Raw genomic sequence first — 24,743 nt, 5'->3', positions numbered from 1 at the left:
AACGCTACCGTTATATAATTCTACAGTTTCACTAGGAGCCAGCTGTTAGAATTCTTGTGCTTCAGGTGACAATTTGCTGTTAATGACTACAATGGCCTGTGACATTATCTTACAATTGTTTACCTTTCCTCCAGGTACTTAAGGGATATACTGCAATCTGTGACGATTAGTCAGAAAGGGCTTGGTTCTTCTGTAGGAGAAATCGGAATTACTGATACTCGTAGCAAGTCTGCATTCCTTGTTCGTACCTGTGCTGCCTATTTAATGTATGCATTTCTGTAGCAGGTACTCTGCTCGCTTATTATTGGTTTCAAAGTATAAAGGGGATTCCACTGTAATTAATCAAAGTGTGCATTGCCAAGAGTGAAATTCCAGGTTTTGGCTCTAGTCAAAGTGCTGTCAGCATACCTGGTGATAATTTCCTAGTTCTGGGCAGCCGTTTTGTGAGCTGTCTGAATTTGGAAGAAGTAACTTTGTAGAATGTCATGACCGGCGCACAGTCGATTTGCCGGCATATGCGCTAACCTTACCCAAACCCCCATTAAAACATGGACACAGGTTATACTGTTGGAAATAATTAGTCCACAGCTTTATTAAATTATTAATAAAATAATTAAGGAATAACAAATGGGGTCATTGCCAACAAATCTTATTAAAGTTAACATCCCCCCATATACATAACATGCCCCTAGCAACGACCCCACAATAATAACAATAGATAACAATCTAAATAACATGTTAATACAGAAACTGGCCGCCCAATATGACCACATTTCCACCAGGTTAAATTGTAGGGGTGTACCGAGACACCGCTACCCACCATATCCATTGTAGGGGGTGTACCAAGACACCACTACCCACCATATCCATTGTAGGGGTGTACCAAGACACCGCTACCCACCAGTTCCAGTGTAGGGTGTACCGAGACACCGCTACCCACCATATCCATTGTAGGGGTGTACCGAGACACCGCTACCCACCATATCCATTGTAGGGGTGTACCGAGACACCGCTACCCACCATATCCATTGTAGGGGTGTACCGAGACACCGCTACCCACCATATCCATTGTAGGGGTGTACCGAGACACCGCTACCCACCATATCCATTGTAGGGGTGTACCGAGACACCGCTACCCACCATATCCATTGTAGGGGTGTACCGAGACACCGCTACCCACCATATCCATTGTAGGGGTGTACCGAGACACCGCTACCCACCATATCCATTGTAGGGGTGTACCAAGACACCGCTACCCACCATATCCATTGTAGGGGTGTACCAAGACACCGCTACCCACCAGTTCCAGTGTAGGGGTGTACCAAGACATCACCACACCCCCAGGTTCGGAGCCACCGACTGGCTTGAACCTACCAACCACTTGCAATACTGCCCAATCCACACTAAACCTCAGGATGCCCACTTTCTCCTCCATCTACCCTCCGATTTAACCAGGCCATTCCCCGTCGCTGTGAAAAAACGGGAAATCCACTAACCTAACCAAATACACGGAGGGTGGGAGGGCCAACTGACAGGCAAGCTTAGGTTCAGTTAAAATGGCCACTTCATATAATGGCTGGTGTAAATACTCCCCTTATGGCCTTGCCCTACCCAGCATGCTAGCTGTCACTAACTTCCTGTGGCTGCTATGCCTACCTCCTGGCTCTGTCAAGGCCTATTCCTCTTAGCTGCGCTGATCGATGGGCTACAGACCATGTATCGGAGAACACCTTAAAACAAATGGCACACTGAGCCTATTAAAAATGAAGCGCCTTTATTCAGTCAAGCCAGTCTGATGTGTTTCATGTTCAAGCCCTTTGAGGAATGTGTCTGACTTAATAGTGTCTCCCATGATGTCCACCAATTTCTTTTTAAATTTAATAACGGTGCGGTGTGCTTCACGACGTTCCCTGATACGAGGTCCAACATTTTCCTGTCTTTAATATAGTAAAGGCTAGAACTGGGACACTTCTAGACAGGTTTACTTAAAAGTGAGACTTTAAAGTGAATTTCAGATTTAAGGCCAACGTAGCTAAAACTGAAATCATGACTGACGTAGAGAATGTTTCTATTTTGGCTACTTTGACCGTAAATCTGAGATTTACTTTGATTTCTTAATTTAGTGAACAACCTGCTAGTCTTCAAGCTATGTCCTATTTTCACAAGCACAGCAAGATGCCTGAGAGATACACTAAACCCAGATATGTCGTATTTTAAACCAGAAATTCTCCTTGGCACACTACCCTGATGGGGTGTGATTGTGTGTGTGTGTACCAGCCCTGCCAACTGTAGCACGTCTGTGATTGTGGAGTGTTGCTGAGTGCATCCATGACACAGTCAGTGTTACTGATAATGTTCCTGTCCATAAAAGGTTTGTGCCATCTGAGCATGCATACAAGCCAAAATTATGACTGCCCAGTAGGATACCCTAGCAAAGCTGCGTATATGCTGAGCCCTGCAGAAGAGCTTACATACAGGTCAAATGCCCTGTAATTCATTACAAATGTAGCGCATGTGCATCACAATGTATTTTGCTCCGGCCATCCCAACACTGTAAAATATCCATTTGGCAGGACTCCTGTTTTGTTGTGTCACGCAAGAAAATTGTAACTTGACAAAACGGGTGTGTAGATACCAAGTGTACCTTATTCATCATATGGCTTGCTTTTCCACGGGTTTAGTGTGTGAATGCATGTGTTTCACTTGTTTTTTTTTATGGATACTCGTCTTCTCCAAATGGAAAAACGTCCACTCCGCGAAACTAAAAAAATAAATATCCCTCTTCTCAAACAAAAAAAACAAACAAAATAAAAAGTGATCATTGAGTTCAATCATTTTTTACAAGCAATCGTATTATAAAACCTGCGCACCATGGTAAAAAGTAAAATCGAAACGTGTGCGTCCTATAGCGTGCTCTCTTTTATAATTCTCCTATAGAACAGAGATAGGCAGAAGTTGGGAGCTGTAGTCCACAGCAGCAGGCGTACTAATGTATTCTATTTAGAGATGGAGCTTCACACTCACCGTGGTTATAGGAAGGTCATGTTTGGTGTGTTGTGAGTGGGTACAAACCAATTGTTCTTACTGTACTCATGAAATTGTATTACCGCCCTGCAAAGACTTTATAAACAAAGCGATTATTGTTTATTCCCTGTCTGATAAACCACTTGTACAGTGGGGTTGCCAAAAGTTCAAAGGACGTCTGGAGGTAAATAGATTCTTGTTGGCGTCCTATTTTAATATAATACATGATGTGTCTGCAACGGTCATCAGAAACCGGACAGACTATCTTAAAGAAAGTCTCTCACATTGAACTTTACTGGGATATATGTAATTTGTGTCCTTGTTTACACCTATATGGCACTGAGTAAATTAAAATATTTATTTTTATGGTTTGCGTTAAAGGGACACTACAGGTACCCAGACTACTTCATCTCATTGCACTGTCCCCGTCATTGTAGCCTTGCAGCTGCGCCTGCAAACATTGCATTTTCAGAGAAACGGCCTTGTTTACAATGCAGGTTTAAGCCTGCCTCTAGTAGTTGTTTAAAAGACAGCCTCTTTAGTCTCCTGTTGGCATTTCACTGACTGTGACCGTGGGAAACGATGCTGGACGTACTCACGCCTTGCATGAGGACACCCAGCGTCTTCAAATCTTCAAATTCCCCCAGGAAAGCAATGATTCAGTCCTTTTCTATATGGAATTCTTATTGTTACTTTGGTTAACCCCATTAGCTGTTATTGCAAAGAGGGGCTTTTAACTATTTACCACTGGGTGAAGGGGGGGGGGGGGGGGGAGTGCGTGTTCCTTTAATAACCTGATTAGCATTAGCATCTTTATGTTGATAAAGAATTAATAAATGTCTCTGTAGCTTAGCCATGTGAAGTAGGGAAGCCATGCCATTGTGTAATGTTATACAGGTGTATACGTACAGTAATTAGAAAATGGCAATCATTCTTGGAAATTCAGCTGAACGCCCCGAGCCATGAAGACGTGATCTAAATTTACAACATTTTCCCTGTGATTCATCTCGTTGGGTTTCCCAACCTTTTTATTGCCTTATTTTTTCCCTGTAGACAATCTCAGAGAGTCTTCATTACTACTGTGTTTGTACCCAGAATCCTTTGCACTTGAAAAACAGGTTCTTTTACTATTCCGAATGTAAGTGTGTTTGTGTTTCGGTGTATGCGTGTGGCACTGTAATATCTATGTTTTGCAGTGTTTACCCACACATCTGGCATTTAGAGGGCGAAAGTAAATTCTACTCATTTCTCATTATGGTATTTTTTTTTAGCAAAGCTCATTGCAGAAGCCACAAAGCATGGGTTTTTGCTGCAAATGCAGGAAATTCAAACACTTTAATATTGTTTTCATAGTTTTGGTTTTGGTTTTTTTTTTATTTAATATGTTTTAGGAACACTTTAGCTCTATATTTATATTTACCATTAATTCTTCCTTTCTCAGAAACAGCAATGTTTTATATTGCCAGAGAAAACGGATCTCTGGACCAAAATCACTTAGTGTTCCTTAAAATAAATGAATTTTCCATCAGTTGGCATTGCTAGGTTCCAAAAACACAAGTGGCTTTAGCCCAAGGTATAAACAATGACCCCTATATTAACAGAAAGTTAGGCATGTGTCATGACATATCCCTTAATTACTATATGTACCTTCACTAGGATATTTAAAAAGTCGCTGCCAGTTGAAAAAAAATAAAATTAAATTAAAAGAAAACTAATATTCTTGTGCCCCCTCCACTAACTATATTGATCTGGGTCTAAGGAGACCCACCTCTGGGGCTTCAGTAACGACTTTGATATTCATTAAGAAGGTTTGTCAATGTTAATATGGTTGGTTCCCGACTCCACATTTTAGCCAACAACTGCAAAAAAGACAAAGGAAAAAATAAACCGAGGGATCGGAGAAAGGGCACAGTGTCTCACATTAGTTCGTCATGAACCAGAAAGGCTGTGCTATACATTTCCTGGCTTAAATATGACTTTGTTTAAGGAATGGAAAAGTGTATCACATGAATAATAATAACTAGCACACATTGTAGAGAACCATTTCTTTCCAGAGAGTCCTTAAAGATGAACTGTTGAATTTTTCAGGATTTTGAATGTGTGGATTCACCCCTTAAAGACCAATGACAGTCTATGCCACCATAACAGTCTGTTATCTAAGAATCCTGTCCCATAACTGAATGATCAATTTAGTTATTACAGGGCTGTATATAGCGCTACCAAATTGGGTTATTTAGATTATTCAAACTGCAACTCCCAACTTCGGTGCCCCCTACCAAATGACAAGCCTGTTTGACCACCAAACGCTTCCAGGACCATGCAGGGAGGGGTCATGATGTTCTAATGATGCTCTGACCACCAAACGCGTCCAGCACCATGCAGGGAGGGGTCATGATGTTCTAATGATGCTCTGACCACCAAACGCGTCCAGCACCATGCAGGGAGGGGTCATGATGTTCTAATGATGCTCTGACCACCAAACGCGTCCAGCACCATGCAGGGAGGGGTCATGATGTTCTAATAATGCTCTGACCACCAAGCGCGTCCAGCACCATGCAGGGAGGGGTCATGATGTTCTAATAATGCTCTGACCACCAAACGCGTCCAGCACCATGCAGGGAGGGGTCATGATGTTCTAATAATGCTCTGACCACCAAGCACGTCCAGCACCATGCAGGGAGGGGGTCATGATGTTCTAATGATGCTCTGACCACCAAACGCGTCCAGGACCATGCAGGGAGGGGTCATGATGTTCTAATGATGCTCTGACCACCAAACGCGTCCAGGACCATGCAGGGAGGGGTCATGATGTTTTAATGATGCTCTTGGAAAGTTCCCCAGTTGCAGGACGCCAGGGAATCCAAACATGATAGTACCCCAAAATTCTACAAGTGTAGCATTTGGTCCTCAATGAGTTAAATGTAGACTTCTACACCCACTATCGTCCAACTGAGTGTCTCCGTTCAATATGATTTCTGCATCTCCTCCATTGCAGTGTGAGCCACGGCTGGGCCAGGGTTGAGCTGAATTATGTAAATTGCTAAATCTCTATACATTTAAATGAACATGGGACATCACATAAAAAAGGTTAACACACGTCCCAGGGGATTCTCAATGTTTAAAAATACTTTCTACAAAAACTATTTTGGTCTCAGTTTTCCATTTGGATTTAATTTGTGCACATTCAGTGTTTAGCTAATATCCCTGCCTGCGGTTTCCCTCCCAGGGAGGGGATTTTTGTTATGTTCCTGGTAACTATGTGCTAGGGATTCCCTGTTCTCTCATGCGCGATGTATTTTGGACCTGCCCTCTCTGTAAATGCCATATCAATCCGTGCTCGAATAGCAAGGTGTGCCTTTATATACAGATTAGTTTATTTGAATTTCTCTTGGCTCTTTCTTTATAATGCTCCCTAGCTTCAAATCTGATTCACTAGGTTTCAATTAATTCTTCGGTCACAGTGTGAGAATGTTATACAAAGCAAGGGTTTTGATTTTCTGCCCTTTTACCAGGGATAGCAAACGGAAAGCTCCCCAGCAGTTGTTTGGATTAAAATTCTCATGGTCCTCCACTAACTGAGGTTTATAAAATGTAGCTTTGCAATTCTTTAAAGGGTTTTTCCAATCAGCATAGCTACTACAGTGGAGGACCCCGACTCGTTTCCCTGGTAGCGAGGAAAACCATTTAGCAATGATTTGCCCCTTACCAGAATTCCGAGCAGGCTCCTTGGGGGTCCTTTGACATGCTTCAGACGTCTGCGGAGCCACAGAAGCCAAAAGCCGTTCACTGCTTTGAACATCAGCTGACTGCTCTCAGACAATGACTGGCATTTTGTGCAACACATGACGGACTTGACATTCGCCAGACCAGAACTCCACCTAAGGCGTCACTGGGGTGTTAGCGTAAAGATAAAACTCTGGCAGCAGAGGGGTTAGTCTCTGCATGTGCAGCAATTCATAGAAAAACTCTGATTTATAGACACCATAACCACTTCAAATCACTGAAATATTCATGGTGCTTTGCTTGGAGTACTCTTTAAAGTGTAGATTGTTTGTTTGTTTGAAATAATAAAAACTGTGAATTACAGACCATTAACATTTGACTAAATATTTTATTAGAGCTCCCCTGGGAATGAACCAAAATCACTGTCCAGGACAGCAGCTAAATTTCTAGTTGGTGAAAGCATACCGACCATTACTTTTATTTTGTGTTAAAAGCAGATTTCTAAAGAAGAAAATGACCACAGTTTTCCTTTAAGTCGCTCCCTGGGCAATCGGATTCAGAGCATATCATTGATTTTTAAATGGAAACTCTCTATCCAGTCCACGCCGCCATAATCCTGGGGGATTATGGGAAATGGTAACCTTTTTCTAAGCAACATTCATCGTGTTTCCTGATTGACCAACAAATCTGTAACCCCCCTCAGGCAAAATCCCATATACATTATTAAATAAAAATAAGTAATTTGTAAGATTGCATTAGGCCGTAGTATTAATAAAGCGATTGCTATAGGGTACATTTTATTGAAGGAAAAAGTAATTAATTGAACTTTATATAGTACATGGAGGAAAATAAATAAATGGTGCGGGAGATTTATCAACGTGTTCTGTTCTAAAAAGTAGTCTTAATCAACCAGTGAAACCAACATGCCCATTGCTTTGGTGACCCCCCCCTTGTACACTTTGATAAATCTCCCCTTTGTATTTCTGTTTCCCTTATTTTTTTTAATGCAGTGTGTGCCCTGCTTGTGCCAGGACTGAACTGGATTGTGATGTTAATTAGACTAACTTTATATATATATATATATATATATATATATATTTGAAAGAACATCACACTCCAAAAGGTTAAATTTAAATCCACCCAGCCTGCCTACTTTTGGAAGAGCTGGGTTGATGATTTACCTGGGGTCCAGTGGGGCTGCTTGGCAGGCTTATGGGTAGGCAGGCGGGTGGCCAAAGTAGGCGGCGAGGGAGCTGTGATTTCCCTGCTCAGCTCCCTCACGACACCGCTAAGTGATGCCGGGAGCCGGACTGACTTCATATTCTGGCTCCCGGCATCACTGTGCATTGCGCGAGGAAGCTGAGCAGGGAGAGCAAAGGGGAAAGTGCTCCCTCAACGCCCGTCTAGAACACAAATTACTGCCTGTCCTGTGGGGGGCAGTGTTTACTCTTGGGCCCCCATAAAACGAGGCTAGCAAAGCATTAGCATGGGCATTTGGGGGCGGTGTTTTTTGTCGCCCCTTGAAAAGTGCCGGCCTTTTTAGCCTCGCGGTACATACAGCCCTGGTGCTAGGTTAACTCAAAGGTCTTTCATTCAGTGCCCTTTGGTTCTTTCCACCAACATCCACCACAGTACTTATTTTTCTAAAGCCGTTATTTGAATGGAGATCAAACAGCTGGCGTGTCAGCTATCAGTAGCGTTCCTTTATAAAGCTTCCAGTTTCCAGCCTCAGAATACAGTGGGTGTTGGTGGAAAGAGTAAAGAGGCAGCAAATTAAAGGCCTTATGGTCAAACCATTCGTTAACATTTTAACCCCTTGAGGCAAGTCAACAGTCTGGGACCTATTACACTATAACAACTTAATTCCGTTGATATGGTTATGGTGTCCAGAGTATTCCTTTAAAATCTTATCAGACCTTGAAAGCATTCAAAGTGGCTGTGTTGATATAGCTGGGATAGGTACGGATGTTTATGTGAAGCGATGATTTGTCCTTTTTGTGTTTACATTTTATAGTTCCCCTATCCGTTATAAAAGATACATAGTATGTCGCAAAAGATTTAAAAAAACATTTTTGCATCAAAAGATGTTCAACAGACCTATACAAGCAGAGCATGCTGGGAAACGTGCCAATATCAGCTGTTTGTTTCACAATTAACAATTAATTTGTTATATGCTTCTGAGAGCGTGATAATACTATTGGAATGTGTCAACATTTTCTACAGCACCCTACAATGAGTTAACAAAATGTTAAAATATATACAAAATGTTATATTTCAATTTCTGAAATTTCATCTGTACATTTTGCTGGCAGTATAGCTAGCAAATATATAGGTTTTATAATGAAGCTAGGTAAAAACATGTACGTAGTTGCTGGGATTGTTCCTCTGTCAGTGTAGATGCTGTTGGCTTCGGCAGTAGTTTCATTCATCTTATCTGATTAATGGAATTTTTGGTCAGTGTCGAACAATTTGTCCTTTAAAGAAATACCTTTTAACGTTGGGAAAACAAACCTCCTAAATTTAAATTTAGAGCCCCTCCTAAATCTGAATTACAAATTGGGGGGGGGGGAAAGGTTTTACTTTCCTCTTTTTCCATCTGAGATTGAGTCCCTGCAGCTGCCCTGACATCATGCCAGTGTTTCTAAAAGTCCAATACAACGATTCTCAGCTGCGACGCACTGTGGACTAAAAACCTCACGCACGGCTATTGGAGGTTGGCTGTGATAACAGAGTTTGACTGAGTTCTAACAGTGGAAGCACCTCTAGTATTTAACCCTGCAATGTATCAACAAGGGCCAAAATGGCCGGAACCCTTCATCCACACCAAGTCATTCAGATGAAGTGGTCTGGGTGCCTTTAAACATCTGCTGGGCAAGGGTATAACTAATATAAGAACTTACTTCTAGTTTACAAATAGGACTCCATTGTAATAAGGCTGGATACAGTGTTTCAAATATCAGATTTAAAGGACCACTATAGTGCCCTGAGGGTTCCCCCACCCTCAGGGACCCCCTCCCGCCAGGCTCTGGGATGAGGAAAGGGTTAAAACTTACCTTTATTCCAGCGCCGGGCGGGTAGCTCTCCTCTCCGCCTCCTCTCCTCCCTTTCGGCTGAATGCGCATGCGTGGCAAGAGCTGCGCGCGCATTCAGCCGGTCGCATAGAAAAGCATTTCCTATGGACGCTTGCGTGCTCTCACTGTGATTTTCACAGTGAGAATCACGCAAGCGCCCCTAGCGGCTGTCAGTGAGACAGCCACTAGAGGATTTGGAGGCTGGATTAACCCTAATATAAACATAGCAGTTTCTCTGAAACTGCTATGTTTATAAAAAAAAAAAAAGGGGTTAGTCCTAGAGGGACCTGGCACCCAGACCACTTCATTAAGCTGAAGTGCTCTGGGTGCCTAGAGTGGTCCTTTAACACAAAAGGTTCAGACATTCTCCATTGTTTTAGTCACGCAATATGAGCAGTGTGTGTATTAATGCCACACTACACTATATTATATATAACAAATACACACATACATACCCACTAAGCACCCCACATAAAAAACACAATTAAAATTATATAAAAATAAAATAATAATTTTTTTTTTTTTTTTGTATTTAGCATCTGCATCCGATCACTATGGATGTTTTTCATGGCATCTGTCGCTGGTAATTTAAGGGTAACCTTTCTGCTATTCAGTAGGAGCCAAAATATTTCGTTATTTCTTGCGTCACATTATTTTGTAATTTTATGTCAATGAGTTATGTTACATTTGTAAAAACATGGCCGTGCTGGCTTTTTCCCAGTGTCCTCTATACATCCTGTTTGTATCATACTGGCATCTTTGCCATCAGCCAAAGACTGGCTTAATCACTGGCTAAAAGCAATCTAACTGCTCAGGAGCTCACAAAGCGAGCATGCTGTCAGACGCAAAGTGTCCAACGCTGTCTGAAATGATGATAAATTAAATCCCCTGCCTTTTATTTCACCTGTACTCTAAGTGACAGACATACATTTTATTCCATGTCATTAGATTAAACAAAGGCTCTATTTATTTTCAGACTCTCTTGTGAAGAATGGTTTCGGCAAGGACGTTTGGGCAACAGCAATACTATGATCTGAAGAGAGAATGTCAGAAGAAGAAAGTGCTGTTTGAAGATTCTTTATTTCCTGCCAGCGATGAATCTCTCTACTACAAGGCCCAGCGACTCCATGGCGTACAGTGGAAACGTCCAAAGGCAAGTAATCCTGCGCGTGTGTGTGCTTTCATGTATGTGCGCATATAAAACATATATAAACTCAGAGACCACCAAAAACCTCTAATAGATTTAATAAAATCAGATCCAACAATGCCCACAGACCATTTAATAAGCTCTGATGATCATTGTACCTACATGGTACCTACAATGAATGTCTTGGAGCCTACAAATCCACAGAATGATATCACGCTGCAGTTATTTAAGAAGTACGAAAGCAAGCACGGGTGTCGTGATTAATTAGCTGTCCTGCAGAGAATGGGAATAAAGTACAAAAACCAGACCTGTACTACCCCACTGTATACTGTCATCAATGGACCTCTTCTGTTTAAAATGTAGACTAGAAGGAATATCCACACAAACAAACTGTTCCCCACCAAGTAGCTCGTATTTTGAAACAAAAAAACAGCATGTCTACTCTCTCCATTAACAAAATGTGATCTGAACTCTGCGGGTTTAGAGACGGAACTTTCTTTTGTATTCTGTTTCATCGTCTTGCAGCTCTTTGGAAAAAGTATTTCCACGGATCCTTTTGCCACATGGCAGTCACATCGGAGAACGTGATTAAGCCATAGTTCTTCTGTAGAATGGAGCCAGCAATGAATCCCGCAGAGGTGGTTTCGTGGCTGGACTTGTATAGGATTCATTATAACTAGTCAACGATTGCTACATTTTTACTTTCCTTTATAATATGAGATGTATATTTTTTTTTTTTTTTTTTTTTATTTGCATTTTATTGAGTTTTCTCACACAAAACACACTTGAATCACAGTATAAGAGGAATATGGTGTCATAGACAACGATTTAACCATTGCTTAATTCAGTCTATTCATATAGTATTACATCTATGTAGTACATCTGTGGGGGTTATGTCAGTAAGGGTCTTTGTGGGGACCAGTGTCAAAGATTGATATATGTATGAGTCGCTGTCGGTTAGGGGTCACGCCTCCTTACTGGGTCTGTTACATGGTGAAAGCGGGGTTTTAACATCAACTATATACATGGTATCTTGTCTGCGTTGCTCTTAAGCTTAGGGTACTTATTTCAATCATGTGGCTATTGGCCCTTTACGGTCTTACCCTCCCCCATCGAGCGAGGTTTGTATCCTGCATCGCATATAATGCCTGCCTGGAACCTGTGTGGATGCCGGGCAGGTCGTGTACCGGTCGTGTGGTGTACCCCACTCGTCGGGTGGAGAGTGTTAGCGTTTTGTGCTGGTCTTGGCCTTTTGGGCCGGCGCTGGGTTATTACTGGACCTTTGCAGGCTATGGAGGAATGCCACTTGGTCTCCGTGGGGGGTTAATGTGATTATTTCTCCGTCCTTTTGGGTGTTTAAGTAACCCTCTGCTCCCCATCTATATTTAATGCCCGCCTCTCTTAGTTGTTGTGCCACAGGTGCTAGTTGCCGTTTGGCCGCCAGCACTGCGAACGGGAGATCCCCATATATAGCTACAGTCGATCCCTGAAATCTGACACTTTTGAGCTCTCTAGAGCGTGACATTATAATGGACCTGGCTGCAGTGTCCTTAGTGACAGCTATAATGTCTCTAGGGGCTTCCTCTGGGGCGGTTGCGGCTTTTCTGATCCGGAACGCTGCAGTCACCAGCTCCGGGTTAGTGTCTCTTTTAGCTCCCATGTGGTGCAGCAGGCGGTGTAGGTAGGGCAGGAGTTCCTCGCCTGAGATCTGTTCTGGCACTCCTCGAAGTCTGATGTTCTTCCGTCTGTGCCTTGTTTCTAGCACTGTCACACTTCTGGTGAGTGTCTGGACTTGGTGGGTGAGCGCTTGGATCTCCTTCTGTGCGGTCTGCAACTCTTGGTCTCTGGCTCTCTCTCTAGTTTCCCCGTCCGCAACTCGTGTGCGCAGGGTCCCTAGTTCCGCCTGTGTTGCTTTTAAATCAGCCTTCCAGACCTGCCTCATTTCCAAGAGGAGGTCCCTTATGTCCCTCTTGGTCACCGGTGAGGAGTCATCGTCGGAGCTCAGCTCACGGTTAGTGCAGCTTGCAGAGTTAGTGCCGGTGGTTTGTTCCGTCTCTTGTGATGCCTCCGAGGCCTCGCTGTCACTCAGCTCCGCAGGCGCCATCTTGGGAGCGACTCGTGGAGTAGGTCTCTCGAAGGAGAGCCTTATGTCGGGCATATTGCGGGATGTTTGCGTGAACGATTTTTTATTTTTTCGCCCCATCATATCAGCTGGGTGGGGGGTCGTTGCTTGCTGCTTTTGGAGCTTTTTTAAGGGGTTTTGTTTTCTATTATTCGGTTTCTTCGGCGGAGCTCCGTCTAAGCACGTCTTGCTTGCTGCTCAGTCAGCCACGCCCCCCATGAGATGTATATTTTGATGCAGAAATATTTGTTGCAGAATTTAATTTTTTTTTTTAAATGTTGAGCTTTTGCTGCAATAACCACCTAGTCCTAAATGAGACAAACCCAATACTTCAACCAAGCCCACAGCTCTGTGTACACATTCCCAGTACTCCTTCGTGTATATTGAATTTAATTTGGCTGTGGTTTAAAGAACCATTCATGTACAATTTATGTGTATCACTGGCAGCAAACAAATCCCCCTACAAAGGAAATAGTATCGCCCATTTTGATGACCTCATCTCGTCACTGGATGACATCACAACAGTAATTTATCTAAAATGCTACATATTTCAAACTTTTGTGACACACTTTTTTTAAGAGATTCATGCAGTTTATATTCCCAAAAACGTACTAAGTAAAATGTAAGATGTGTTCTTCCCTATAAATATGCCATGTTGATTTTTACAAAAAATATATATTTTATATAACTCCCCGAAGCTAAGATTGTGATGTAGATTTTTACACCAAAATACAGTTTTTTTCTAAATCCCTTGCTTGCGGATCCTTAGTGGATGAGCTCAGACTCTGTATACAATACTGGCAGACGTTCCAGTAAAACCATAACCGTCGGTATCATTTTTCATGCATACAGTGTCATTAATCCAATCCTGCTAATGGGGAAAGGGACACTTAGTTTTTTGGCAATTTCTCAGAACAGAACTAATACTTTTCAGAACAAGGGGCTGTGAACCTGCTCAATAGGAGACTGCTAATATTACTTACATTAACACAGCAATCCATCTGCTAGAACATGGACCCTTCATCCCCTCCCTTGTCTCGCAGGGTGTGGACAATTAAAGGAGCTCCTCCAATTTTAAATGAGGCCCCTAAAGGATGAATATCTGGAAATATGAGGTTACATTATGAATTTTATTCTGAGTCTTGAGGGAATTGGAGAGAAGCCAAACACCATTTTAGAGATAAACAGTCCAGCTTGATAATTGTACAAAACACTCACAAAACACTCAGGGATTATTTAGAACAGTGAGAATTCAAAGTGAATTTCAAATTTAAGACCAAAGTTGCCAAATTCCAAACATAGCTGACTTACAGAACATTTGAAGTTTGGCTGCGGAGGAGCGTGACCCAGTGCCAAGGGAACTCAGCGCTAACAGATGTAAGTGAATAAAAGGGTTTTTTAACCCTTTCATGGATTTTACAGGGGGGCAGAGTGACACTTTAGTGTTAGGAATACATCTTTGTATTATAAACACTCAAGTGTTGATGCAAATCTGCAATGTAAACCACTGCAGTTTCAGAGAAACTGCTTTGTTTACATTGCAAGGTTAAGTTCTCCTCTAGTAGCTGTCTTCTTGACAGCCACAAGAGGCGACTCCTGCTTCCTGACAGAGTTTTACTCTGTGATACTACTTTGAATGTCCTCACGCATTGCACAAGGATGTCTGTCTTCAAATTCAGTTGATGCAATGCTTTCCTGGGGGGAAACATTTAATGTGCGCAGCAGGTCAGACCAGCTCCTTGACACTGTGGGAGGAGGAGACCGAGCCGGCACCGAAGGAGCCTCAGCACTGGAATTGAGGTAAATACAATGTTTTTTAACCCTTCACATGTCAGATAATGACAAGTTATGGAATGGGACACTATGGCGTTAGTCGTACAGGTTTGTATTGGTAAAGCTATAGTGTTCCTTTAAGTGTTCTTATCCTAAAAGATTCCCTTTGTCTTCATTTATTTTTTCTGTTAGCGACTCTTCGCAGAATTTAACTCTAAACTGAAACTGTTATGGGAATCTGCAACAAAAAACAGAGAATATGACAACTCTGAGAATGGACAAAAGCTTAGAGGAACTCAGTAGCTTGCCCCTTCAGTTAGTCCCCTCTCAGGTCTCAAAATAGTTTTTGCCCACTTGTTCCATTACAGAGAGAACATATTCGAAGCATATCAGACTGATCCCCCTCATAATGGCAATCCAGAACCGGCAGTCCGAGATAAAAGGGTAATCCAGAGAGAACACATATAAACAACTGAATGGTTCTGTCCAGTAGTTGTGAGGATCCCCATGACTCAGTGTTTTGAGGAGTACCTGGGTCGGAGCAATCTTCCTCCTAATAGTGAAATTAGCCATTACTTCTAGAGGTTAGAAAGCCCCAGAACTAGAATCCTGTTAGAATTTGCCAGTCACCGCAGTTGGATTGATAAACTTTCTCTTGGCACCTAGTCCATTAACCCACACCAATTCATTTTACCAGTAACTTACACCCTGCGGCAGCCCTCGCCTACAAAATAGCTCTCTCCATGAGAAGTCACACACAGGGGATCTTAAAATCCACTGAGTATTAGTCTTTTAAAAAGCAGAGTTGGACCACTGAGCTGATTCTGAGTATACGTAGGAACGATCAAGAACCGTAAGCAAGGAAGACAATCATTAAACAAGACAGAAACCCAATTATGCAAAAGTGACCTTTTTCCATCTGGTAACAGTCTGCAAAGAGGTCGTTCAGTGAGTTATTACATGTTTGCTCTGAATCCGACATTGTAGCAGTGTTTCTCCAAGAGATTCTTCAACCCTGGTTATGTCTGCTGGCTCATCAAGTAAACGACATCTGGAGAATGTCACTTGTGATGAGTAACTTGCTGGAGAATTGGATAAAAAAAGACTTGTAAATGAAGATTTAAATATATAACATACCAAAAAAGTATCTTCTTTTTCCGTTCAATATATTCAGTACGTTTTTGTATATATGAGGATATTGCAGAGATTCCCATTTATAAATCCAGGCATATTCCCCACAGTCCTGGCATCAGCAGTTTAATGCTATATACACAGAACTAGGGGCAACTTTTTTTAGTCACTTGTCCATAGGACAATTCTCAGTACATGTGTAGTAAAACATACAGAACAACAAGGATGTGATACAATTTAACATGAAACAATATTCTCACGGACATCAGCAGAGCCCGACACAGCCTTAAACAGGCTTCCCCAAACTCCGACCCTCCAGATGTTGCTGAACTACAACTCCCATGATTCTATGAAGGAAATAGGCTGAGAATCATGGGAGTTGTAGTTCAGTGACATTTGGAGGGCCGGAGTTTGGGGAATCCAGCCCTAAATTTTTTTTATTCACAATATCAACTGTAACTGATTCACAAAAGGAAAAAAAAAATCTAATACTTTTAAAAAATGGCCCTTCTCATCCACTATGTGCCCTTATCGATGGGTGCGCAGGGTCGAATAATATAAAATCCGATCCCATTTTGAGATAATCAGAACCTCCTAATAATTCACTTGCTTGCTCACTCAGCCCCCCTCCTCCTTCCCTCTCCCATTCCTTTTTCATTTGCCAAGATCTCTGACGTTATCACATAAAACATGCTTCTGAATTTCTGTGTCTTCAGAAAACCCTGTCTTGTATTTATAACAACTGGTTTGAGCTGGAAGTTATGTCGAAGTCACTGAGAGGACAGAGTTTGTGCACATTCCTTAATGGGACTGTGTTTTGGTTCTGTACAATTGATGTTCTGTTTGTGAGACCCACAGCGGTCTGGCCAAGCTCCCTCGTTTACAGCTGTGACGAGCAGATGTTTAAATCTTGCTCGAAAGTCCAATAGCCATAAATCCATCAATTCCCATAAACCTCCGAGTCACAAAAAATAATCTTATACTTTGGGGTTTATTTACTTAATAACAAAAGTAATTGAACTCCAAATGCAAAATTGAAGCTGAAGCCAAACGGGACTATAGCTGAATTAAAGAATTCTGAACGAATCGGCAATTTAGCCTATACTATGTCATTTGTATCGTTTTTTGTTTTTTTTTGTTATTACAATTGTTGTTGGTGTTTATTTGTGTATATTTGGCATTTCACGGTAACAAACAATTTAGCATTCTTTGATTTCCTCCTTTCCAAACTCTTGAAATGACATGGTTTGTGGTGAATTACATGTTTGTAGCTGGGAGAGAGCTGGCTTGCAAAAATTACTAGTGTAAAATGATAGTCCTTCTAGCCAAGAAATTCTACAGGGTAAACGTAGTGTTCTCGATTTCAGGATTGTTATGTAATGTCTTTCCCCATAAAGCCCATCGATACACACCCATTGCAGATGAAGTGCATTAAGTTCGAGAAGCCAAGGACGAAGAAGGGAGAGAGGGAGGGTACTATAACAAGGTCCAGAGCTGCTGTAATGATTAAAACATCAGCTTGCGCTAGGTTTGGAAAATCCTCATGTGCATCATTTATTCACCACACCCACCATTTTAAAATGTTTTTATATTCTCCTTTGTCCCCTTCCCATTTCTTTCCTCGTTGGTGGTTTTATTTGGCGATAGCATAATGATTATGGAAAACCTGTGCTTGGACCTCTAGACTGTATACCATAGATGCAAATGGAAGCTTGAATTTTTATTTAAAAAAAAAAAAAATCTGTTTTACAAATAAAGTTATTTAAAAAAAAAAAAAAAAATCATCTTGTGCTTGAATCTGCTCCAGGGATTCCCTATGTTTTTAGACAGGATCTGTATTGCTGTGCACGGCTTTGTAGCGACATAACAGAGATACTTCTAGAGTTTATGCAGACACTTTGGGAATGTTGCCACAGATGACCTGGAATGTTAATGTTTTTGGTAATTATTCCGACACATTCTGAAGGATTATAAAGGATTATAAACCAGTAGTTTTATTTTATGTCCCCGATATTTCTGTAATGGAGGATTAAATCTGTAAATGTATGTGACGGAGATATTTATATATCTCTCAGTACACTGTACATAAAATTGTAGAGTCATTTTTTATTTCAACTGACCGTTGAATATATTGTTTTAAAATCAATGTTTATATATTCAAAATGACACCTACGGTAGATTTTTTTAAAAAAAATTTCTAGTTTAATCTATGAACCTTTCTTAATGTAGTCCTTAGTGCTTACTGCTTTTCATTGCTATTCTAAATAGTGCAGAAAATAAGGAAAGATAACTTTAAATTAGTTAAATTAGCATATTCTAAATGGACAGGCTTTGCATGCTGGGAAATCCAGATTTGTTTTCAAACCCCTCCAGCTGTTTGACGGATTCAGGGAATACGGCAGTCAAAGACCCCTTACATCAGTACGGGGTGTGATTATTCGCGTAAGTCTTAAAGGAGTAAAAACTCGTACTGCTAAGGCTATGGTGTTCTATTGGCTATTTAGATTTTTGGTCCCATTAAATTAGTCTCCGCACTGGAAACAAGGTTAATAAAACTAAGTCCTCGCAGCCTGTATAGTCTTCCTGCAAGCCTCACTCTTCCTCAGCATAATGTTTGTCAGCAAATAGCACCATTTAGTGGCTTTTGGGAAGACACACTCGAGAGGTGTTTAGCTCTGCAGTCTAAACCGTACCCGTATTTACTGCATCCAGACCACTTCATTGGAATTAATGCTCTCAATTTAATGCTCCCACCTTTTAGGCTCATATCTTGTTCTCCTCTGAATACCTAGCAAGCAGTCCAAGTCTTTTTTGCAACAAGTCTAAACATCAGGAGGAATCATATTATACACATCATATTGCAGGTGCTGTAACTGAGAAAGTGCCTGACCAGAGCTGATAGCGTCTGTGGATGGCCTCACTTTCTAAAATCCTATAAGCTCCTTTGAGCAAGGCTCTTCTTTAATACAGGTTAAACAAGCGCCTGGCTGTATTTCTTTCTTTCTTTACTTGTTTATTAAAATATTTTGCCAGGAAAGATACATTGAGATTTCTCTCGTTTTCAAGTATGTCCTGGGTCCACAAATCATTGCATTGTTACATTATGGTACAATAAAATACAAAAACAATATTTAAAGGACCACTCTAGGCACCCAGACCACTTCAGCTTAATGAAGTGGTCTGGGTGCCAGGTCCAGCTAGGGTTAACCCATTTTTTTTATAAACATAGCAGTTTCAGAGAAACTGCTATGTTTATTAATGGGTTAAGCCTTCCCCCCTAATCCTCTAGTGGCTGTCTCATTGACAGCCGCTAGAGGCGCTTGCGTGATTCTCACTGTGAAAATCACAGTGAGAGCACGCAAGCGTCCATAGGAAAGCATTGTAAATGCTTTCCTATGTGACCGGCTGAATGCGCGCGCAGCTCTTGCCGCGCGTGCGCATTCAGCCAACGGGGCGGAGATGAGGAGGAGAGCTCCCCGCCCAGCGCTGGAAAAAGGTAAGTTTTACCCCTTTTCCCCTTTCCAGAGCCGGGCCCTTTAATACACAATATATACAAAATTTACCATAGAACAGGTAGGAAATATATAATCAAGCATGACACATGCATTCTGTTTTGAGGTATGTAGAGAGGGATCTCTTAAAGGACTTTAGGCTTGGGGAAGATTTGAAAGTGTGCGGGATGTTGTTCCATAATTGCGGCGCTCTGTAGGAAAATGAGGATTAAGCCACTTTATTTTTGTATTGCGGTATGCTAAATATCGTGCTAGTACTGGATCGGAGGTTATAGGAGGTGGGAACAGCCGGGGAGAGCAGTCTAGTCAGGTAGGGTGGGAGCTAGCCAGAAATGCTCTTATGCACAAGGCTGGAAAGATCTAGGGTATGTCTGGATTCCAGCGCCAGCCAGTTTAGCTCTTTTAACATGTCACAATGATGGGTCCTGTAATTACATTTCATTACAACTGTTTGGCAGGGGATGTTCATGTCTATCCATTTGCCAGTGAAACCATGAAGAAACTTTTTTTTTTTTTTTTTTTTTTTTTTTTTAAGAATATGGATGATTCATTTTTGTTATGAGTCAGTGAAATTACAGGTGCAATCCTTGAGGCCAGCCAAGAAATGCAAGCCCTTTGTGTATACATGCATTGTTTATCTAGCTAATCTTTTATAGTTTTCCTTTGCGTTCTTTAAAGACACAGCATAACGCCAGTTATATTTATTGGAACATTCATTTTTCAGATAAAGGATCAGAATGTGAATACGGCAGTTTTGTTTGAGATCTGTATCATCATTGTCTTAGCGATGAGAATAAGTCTTAAACTGATTTATTTTAATACATGTAAATTTTCTTTCATGCATTTTTAAATCACGATGATTGGAAACATGTCTTATACGGAGGACCTTCCTGGTCGAACGGATTAGCTCCCAACATTCCACTGCATTTAGAGGAGCACACAATAGATATTTTATTATCAGATAATAAAAAAATATATTCTCTGGACAGTTAAATGGTTTTATGAATTAAAAAATAATGCACAAGTACAAAAGCTGCTGGGTGGATTTGAGAATGATGAATACAGCACAATATATTGCCAATCTGTAAAGTGTTCTATAATGTTATACGAGTAGACCTTTATGATAGCTGTGTCACTATAAAGTTGTGGTTTGTCTCCAGTGACAAGAACGTGACTTTGCATTGTGTGTGTTCCCGGAGGGCGGTGATATCTCTTGCTCTTTGCTTCTTATTGCGTGTCTCAGTTATGTTTGATGAGGGTGTGAGGAGGACTAGATTCACAAAATGCTGCAGGTGCCTGTGTTACTCTAAAAGTGACAATGAAAAAGTCCATGTTTACTGTGCACGTGGGATTTTCTGTATAAAACACGGGTTTGTTTTTTGGTTTAATGACAAGCCACAGGAATTACAGTTGCACTGTATTAGGAATATGATGCATCTAATTCCATAGTTATTGTTGGCAGATCACAATGCTGTTGCTATACATCTCGTTGTGTGGGAATAAACACATTTACAGTTGAACCATCACATCCAACGTTGGCAAAAAGCTAGGCATTCCTTTTTTTTTTTTTTATTCTTTATTGCTTCTCCGAAAACACAGGAGACCTATCAGAGGATATACATCGTGGCATTTACAACAAAGATAGGGTTGCGTATAAAAAGAAACAAATTGCAAGGCATCAGATATCTGAGAGGGTTATACATATATCACATTTGGTTCAAGCGTTTCAGTAGCTAGACTGCATTCAGCTTGCCCCGGGTAGAGGAGCTGCATATGATCTAGGTTGCTAGTGATGTTATTACAGAAGCACATCTCCGAATAGAAGAGATAGACCCTACTATGTTTATAGTCATGCCAAGCGTGGATGTGAAAAATAATCTGTCCCAGTTTTCGAGGATTTTAGGAGTAATAAGATAATCCCAAGAGATGAGATGTGAGAAAGAATTGAGGGGGAGATACGAAAGGAAGGAAGGGAGCATAGAAAAGAAACGAGGTAGGGGGTCTCTGGTCGGCGCCAACAAAGGAAATCTCCATGGGTCATCTAGGCAGTTGGGGGGGGGGGGGGGGGGGGGGAGGAAGCTGGGCGTGGCTGTGAGTGCAGGGGATGTTTTCCATCAGGTGTTCACATAGGTTTCCCAGGGTTGCCACACTATGGTGAAGGTCTCGATAGACCCTCGGACTTGGGCCATTAGATTCTCCATGATATATTGTTCTTTACGTTTAAGAATAACTGTGTGCATGGGAGGTGTAGTGAATTTCAAACAGTCTTGAGCTAGGGCGCCCTAGCAGCTAGTGTAATTTTGTTAAAGAGTTGTTATTCAGCCCTAGTCCAGTTGCCAAGTGGCTTAGCGAGTAGGAAAACCCATGGGTTCAGGTTGATATGTTTAGGAAAAATTTGGGATATGAGTGATGACCTTCAGCCAAAATTTTGAAACATTCGGGCAGCTCCACCACATATGTGTGTATGTTCCCCTAGACCCGCAGTCTCTCCAACATAGATCCATGGGGGTCTTTTTCATGTGATATAATTTCACTGGTGTGTACCATCGAAACATTATTTAATAATTCTGCCGATTATTCTGATATTCTGAGATATTTTTCCAGTCTACTCCTTCTTAGGTCTCACCTAGCTCGGATTCCCATTTGTCTATGTAGTGAAGGTCTCCCCAGTCTTTAGCATTGGAACAGAGGTGGGAGTAGAGTTGAGTGATCATGCCTTTTTGGTAGGTTTCAGCATTACATATGCGTTCACAAAAAGTTGGTTGGGTGTGTGCTGTCGTTCTAACGGCAGGTTGGCCTGCAAAGTCACGAATTTGGAGGTATCTAAAGAAATCTGATGGAGTCCGGGTAGTTCTACTTTGCAGTTCTGAAAAAAGGACTATGGCTCCACCGTTGTATATGTGATTTTCTGCAGCCCTGCATTCTCCATGCCTCTAAAGTCTCTGGCCCTCATGCCCGGGGTAAAGGCCATGTTGCAGTATATAGGGGTAAGTGGTGAGGGGGAGGAGCTCAGCCTGAATGTATGTGCTGTTTTATCCCATATCTGGATAGTTGGTCACAGATGGACAAGCCGTTCGCAGGAGTGCTCTTTCGTTTCCTGGCGTCTTAATGTACAATTGTGGAAGGTCTGATCCCATCAATAGGGATTCTAGGTCTACCCATCGTCTGCTGTCAGCGGGAGGGGAGTGCGAGAGGGCTATTTGCGTTAGTTGGGCCTCTAGGTAGTAGAAGTGAATGTGGAGTAATACCAATCCTCCTCTGGTTTTCGGTCTATAGAGTGTGTTACGAGAGACTGTGACTTTTGTCATGCCATATGAAGTGGCCTATTGCTTTCTGAAGTGGGGCTAGGTGATGTTTTGATATAGGGAGAGGTAGGGCTTGGAAAAGGAATAGTATTCGAGGGAGAATGTTGATCTTTATGGAGTGAATTCTGCCCATCCAGGATAGAGGTTTGTCAGCCCAGTTCTCCATGTCGGAGATCAACGTGTTTATCATGGGTGTGTAGTTCAATCAATGCAGTTGAGTGGGATCGTCCGGGAGGTTGATACCGAGATACTTAATAGAATTTTATGAAGTTTGAATATGATAGGAGCCTTCGATTTGTGCTATGTCTGTCGCTGATATTTATGGGGAGAGCGCTGGATTTACTCATGTTTACTTTGTAGCCTGAGATGGCACCAAAATAGGTGAGGAGGGGGATTAGGGCCTGCATGGATGCTAGTGGGTTGGTTAATGTGAGGAGTACTTCATCCACGTATCCCGATACCAGGAACTATTGGTTCCCTATGATTTCTCCATGTATATGGGGATGTTCAGGTATCGCCTGGAGTAGGGGTTCGAGTGTCAAGACGAACAGCAAGGGGGTTAGGGGGCTGCCATGTCGGGTTTCCAGATGACGCCTATGTTGTGGCGAGTGTTTTTGAAAAGCTGCCTCCCCGGTATAAATCCTACCTGATCCGCGTGGTCTGGGGACGTTCGTAATGTACCGTCTGGCGCTTTGATGGACGTAATAGGAGTATGTCTAGGCCTCTGGCTCAGGGTGCGGGCCAGCATTGTGTCTATTTTGTTGGATTTCTCATAGTAGGTCCCTTTGGACCACAGTAAGGAGCGGGCCATATCATCTATCAGGAGTTCCTGGATGGAGTGTCGCAATGCCTGGAGCTGTTAGAATTTGGGGGATCGGGGTGGTTTTGTGCCTTTGTTCCGTTTTCCGTAATGAGTCTAGGAGATTAGTGAGCTTTAGGGTTTTTTTGCTTCTTTTTGTGGGTTGCTATCTTAATAAGGGTGCCCCGTATCAGCGCTTTATGTGCGGCCCAGACAGTGGCTAAGGGGATAGCAGGTGCCAGGTTCTCCAGGAATTATGTGGAGATTTGTTGGCGAATGGTTTCTATTCCGGTTGGGTCTTTGAGTAGTGAGGTGTTTTAGTTTCCATGTCCACGGAGAGGACGTGTGTAATCCGCTAAGGTATATGACAACGTCCGCATGATCGGACAATGCGATTAAGCCTATTTCCGTCTTCGTGACCTTCGAGAAACCCATGTGATTGGTGAGAAAGAGATCGATTTGTGAACAGCGGTCATGGGGAGAAGAGTAGAAAAGTACAGAGTCAATACATTATACAACAATTATAACCGTTTGGTATTTCGCCCTAAACTGGGTCAAACTGTGGAAAGCATAATCCATAGCCATCTAAGACATAAACCCTCTGCAGAAATAAAGCTGTCATCGCAGTTCTACTAGATGTGAATTGGGATATTGAATGGCTACCTCTGCCTTAACGCATTGTCTGGTTACTCACGCTCTATAAACTCTGCACAGTATGTTAGTAGCAATTAATTCATGCCTCATATGACGTATATCTGATCAAAGTCCAAGAGGTAAAATGGAATGGCAAATGTGTTAATTAGCTTTGTTTGTGCCCACATCTAATGAGATAATTCTGATCTGCTCAGGTGTGTCAGCAGCCCCAGAGGATGTACTGACCTTATCTATCTCCACAAGGTGAATGTTGTCCTTTATATCCCCTTAGTAACATCGGATTTATAACATAATCATTGTGTTGGATCATCTGTCATGAAGGGATCAAATAAATGGAGTGCAATTAAATACAGATTTACAGAGCAACAACCTTAAAATTTAACGGCAAATGTAGGCAATAATTGCAGAACAGTTTTAGATGTTGTGGGAACTAGCTGTGCGGTGTTGAGTAGTATTTTTTTTTTTTATATATATTTTACAGT

The 24,743-nt window shown here is 41.9% G+C and overlaps 1 protein-coding gene across 1 annotated transcript in view; it reads left to right on the top strand.

Moving 5' to 3' along the window:
• CAPN5 (calpain 5) overlaps positions 1–24,743 on the top strand; it is an 82,125-nt gene that overhangs the window by 23,358 nt on the left and 34,024 nt on the right. The window contains exon 2 of the mRNA XM_063431587.1: positions 10,795–10,971. Within this exon, the coding sequence (XP_063287657.1) occupies positions 10,810–10,971 (162 nt within the window). The 5' untranslated portion in view covers positions 10,795–10,809. The remainder of the gene's footprint in view (positions 1–10,794; positions 10,972–24,743) is intronic.

The sequence above is a fragment of the Pelobates fuscus genome, chromosome 1, assembly GCF_036172605.1.
Source record: "Pelobates fuscus isolate aPelFus1 chromosome 1, aPelFus1.pri, whole genome shotgun sequence".
NCBI lineage: Eukaryota > Metazoa > Chordata > Amphibia > Anura > Pelobatidae > Pelobates > Pelobates fuscus.
Note: the sequence above shows the minus strand (reverse complement) of the source record. Positions and strands in the feature narration are given on the sequence as shown.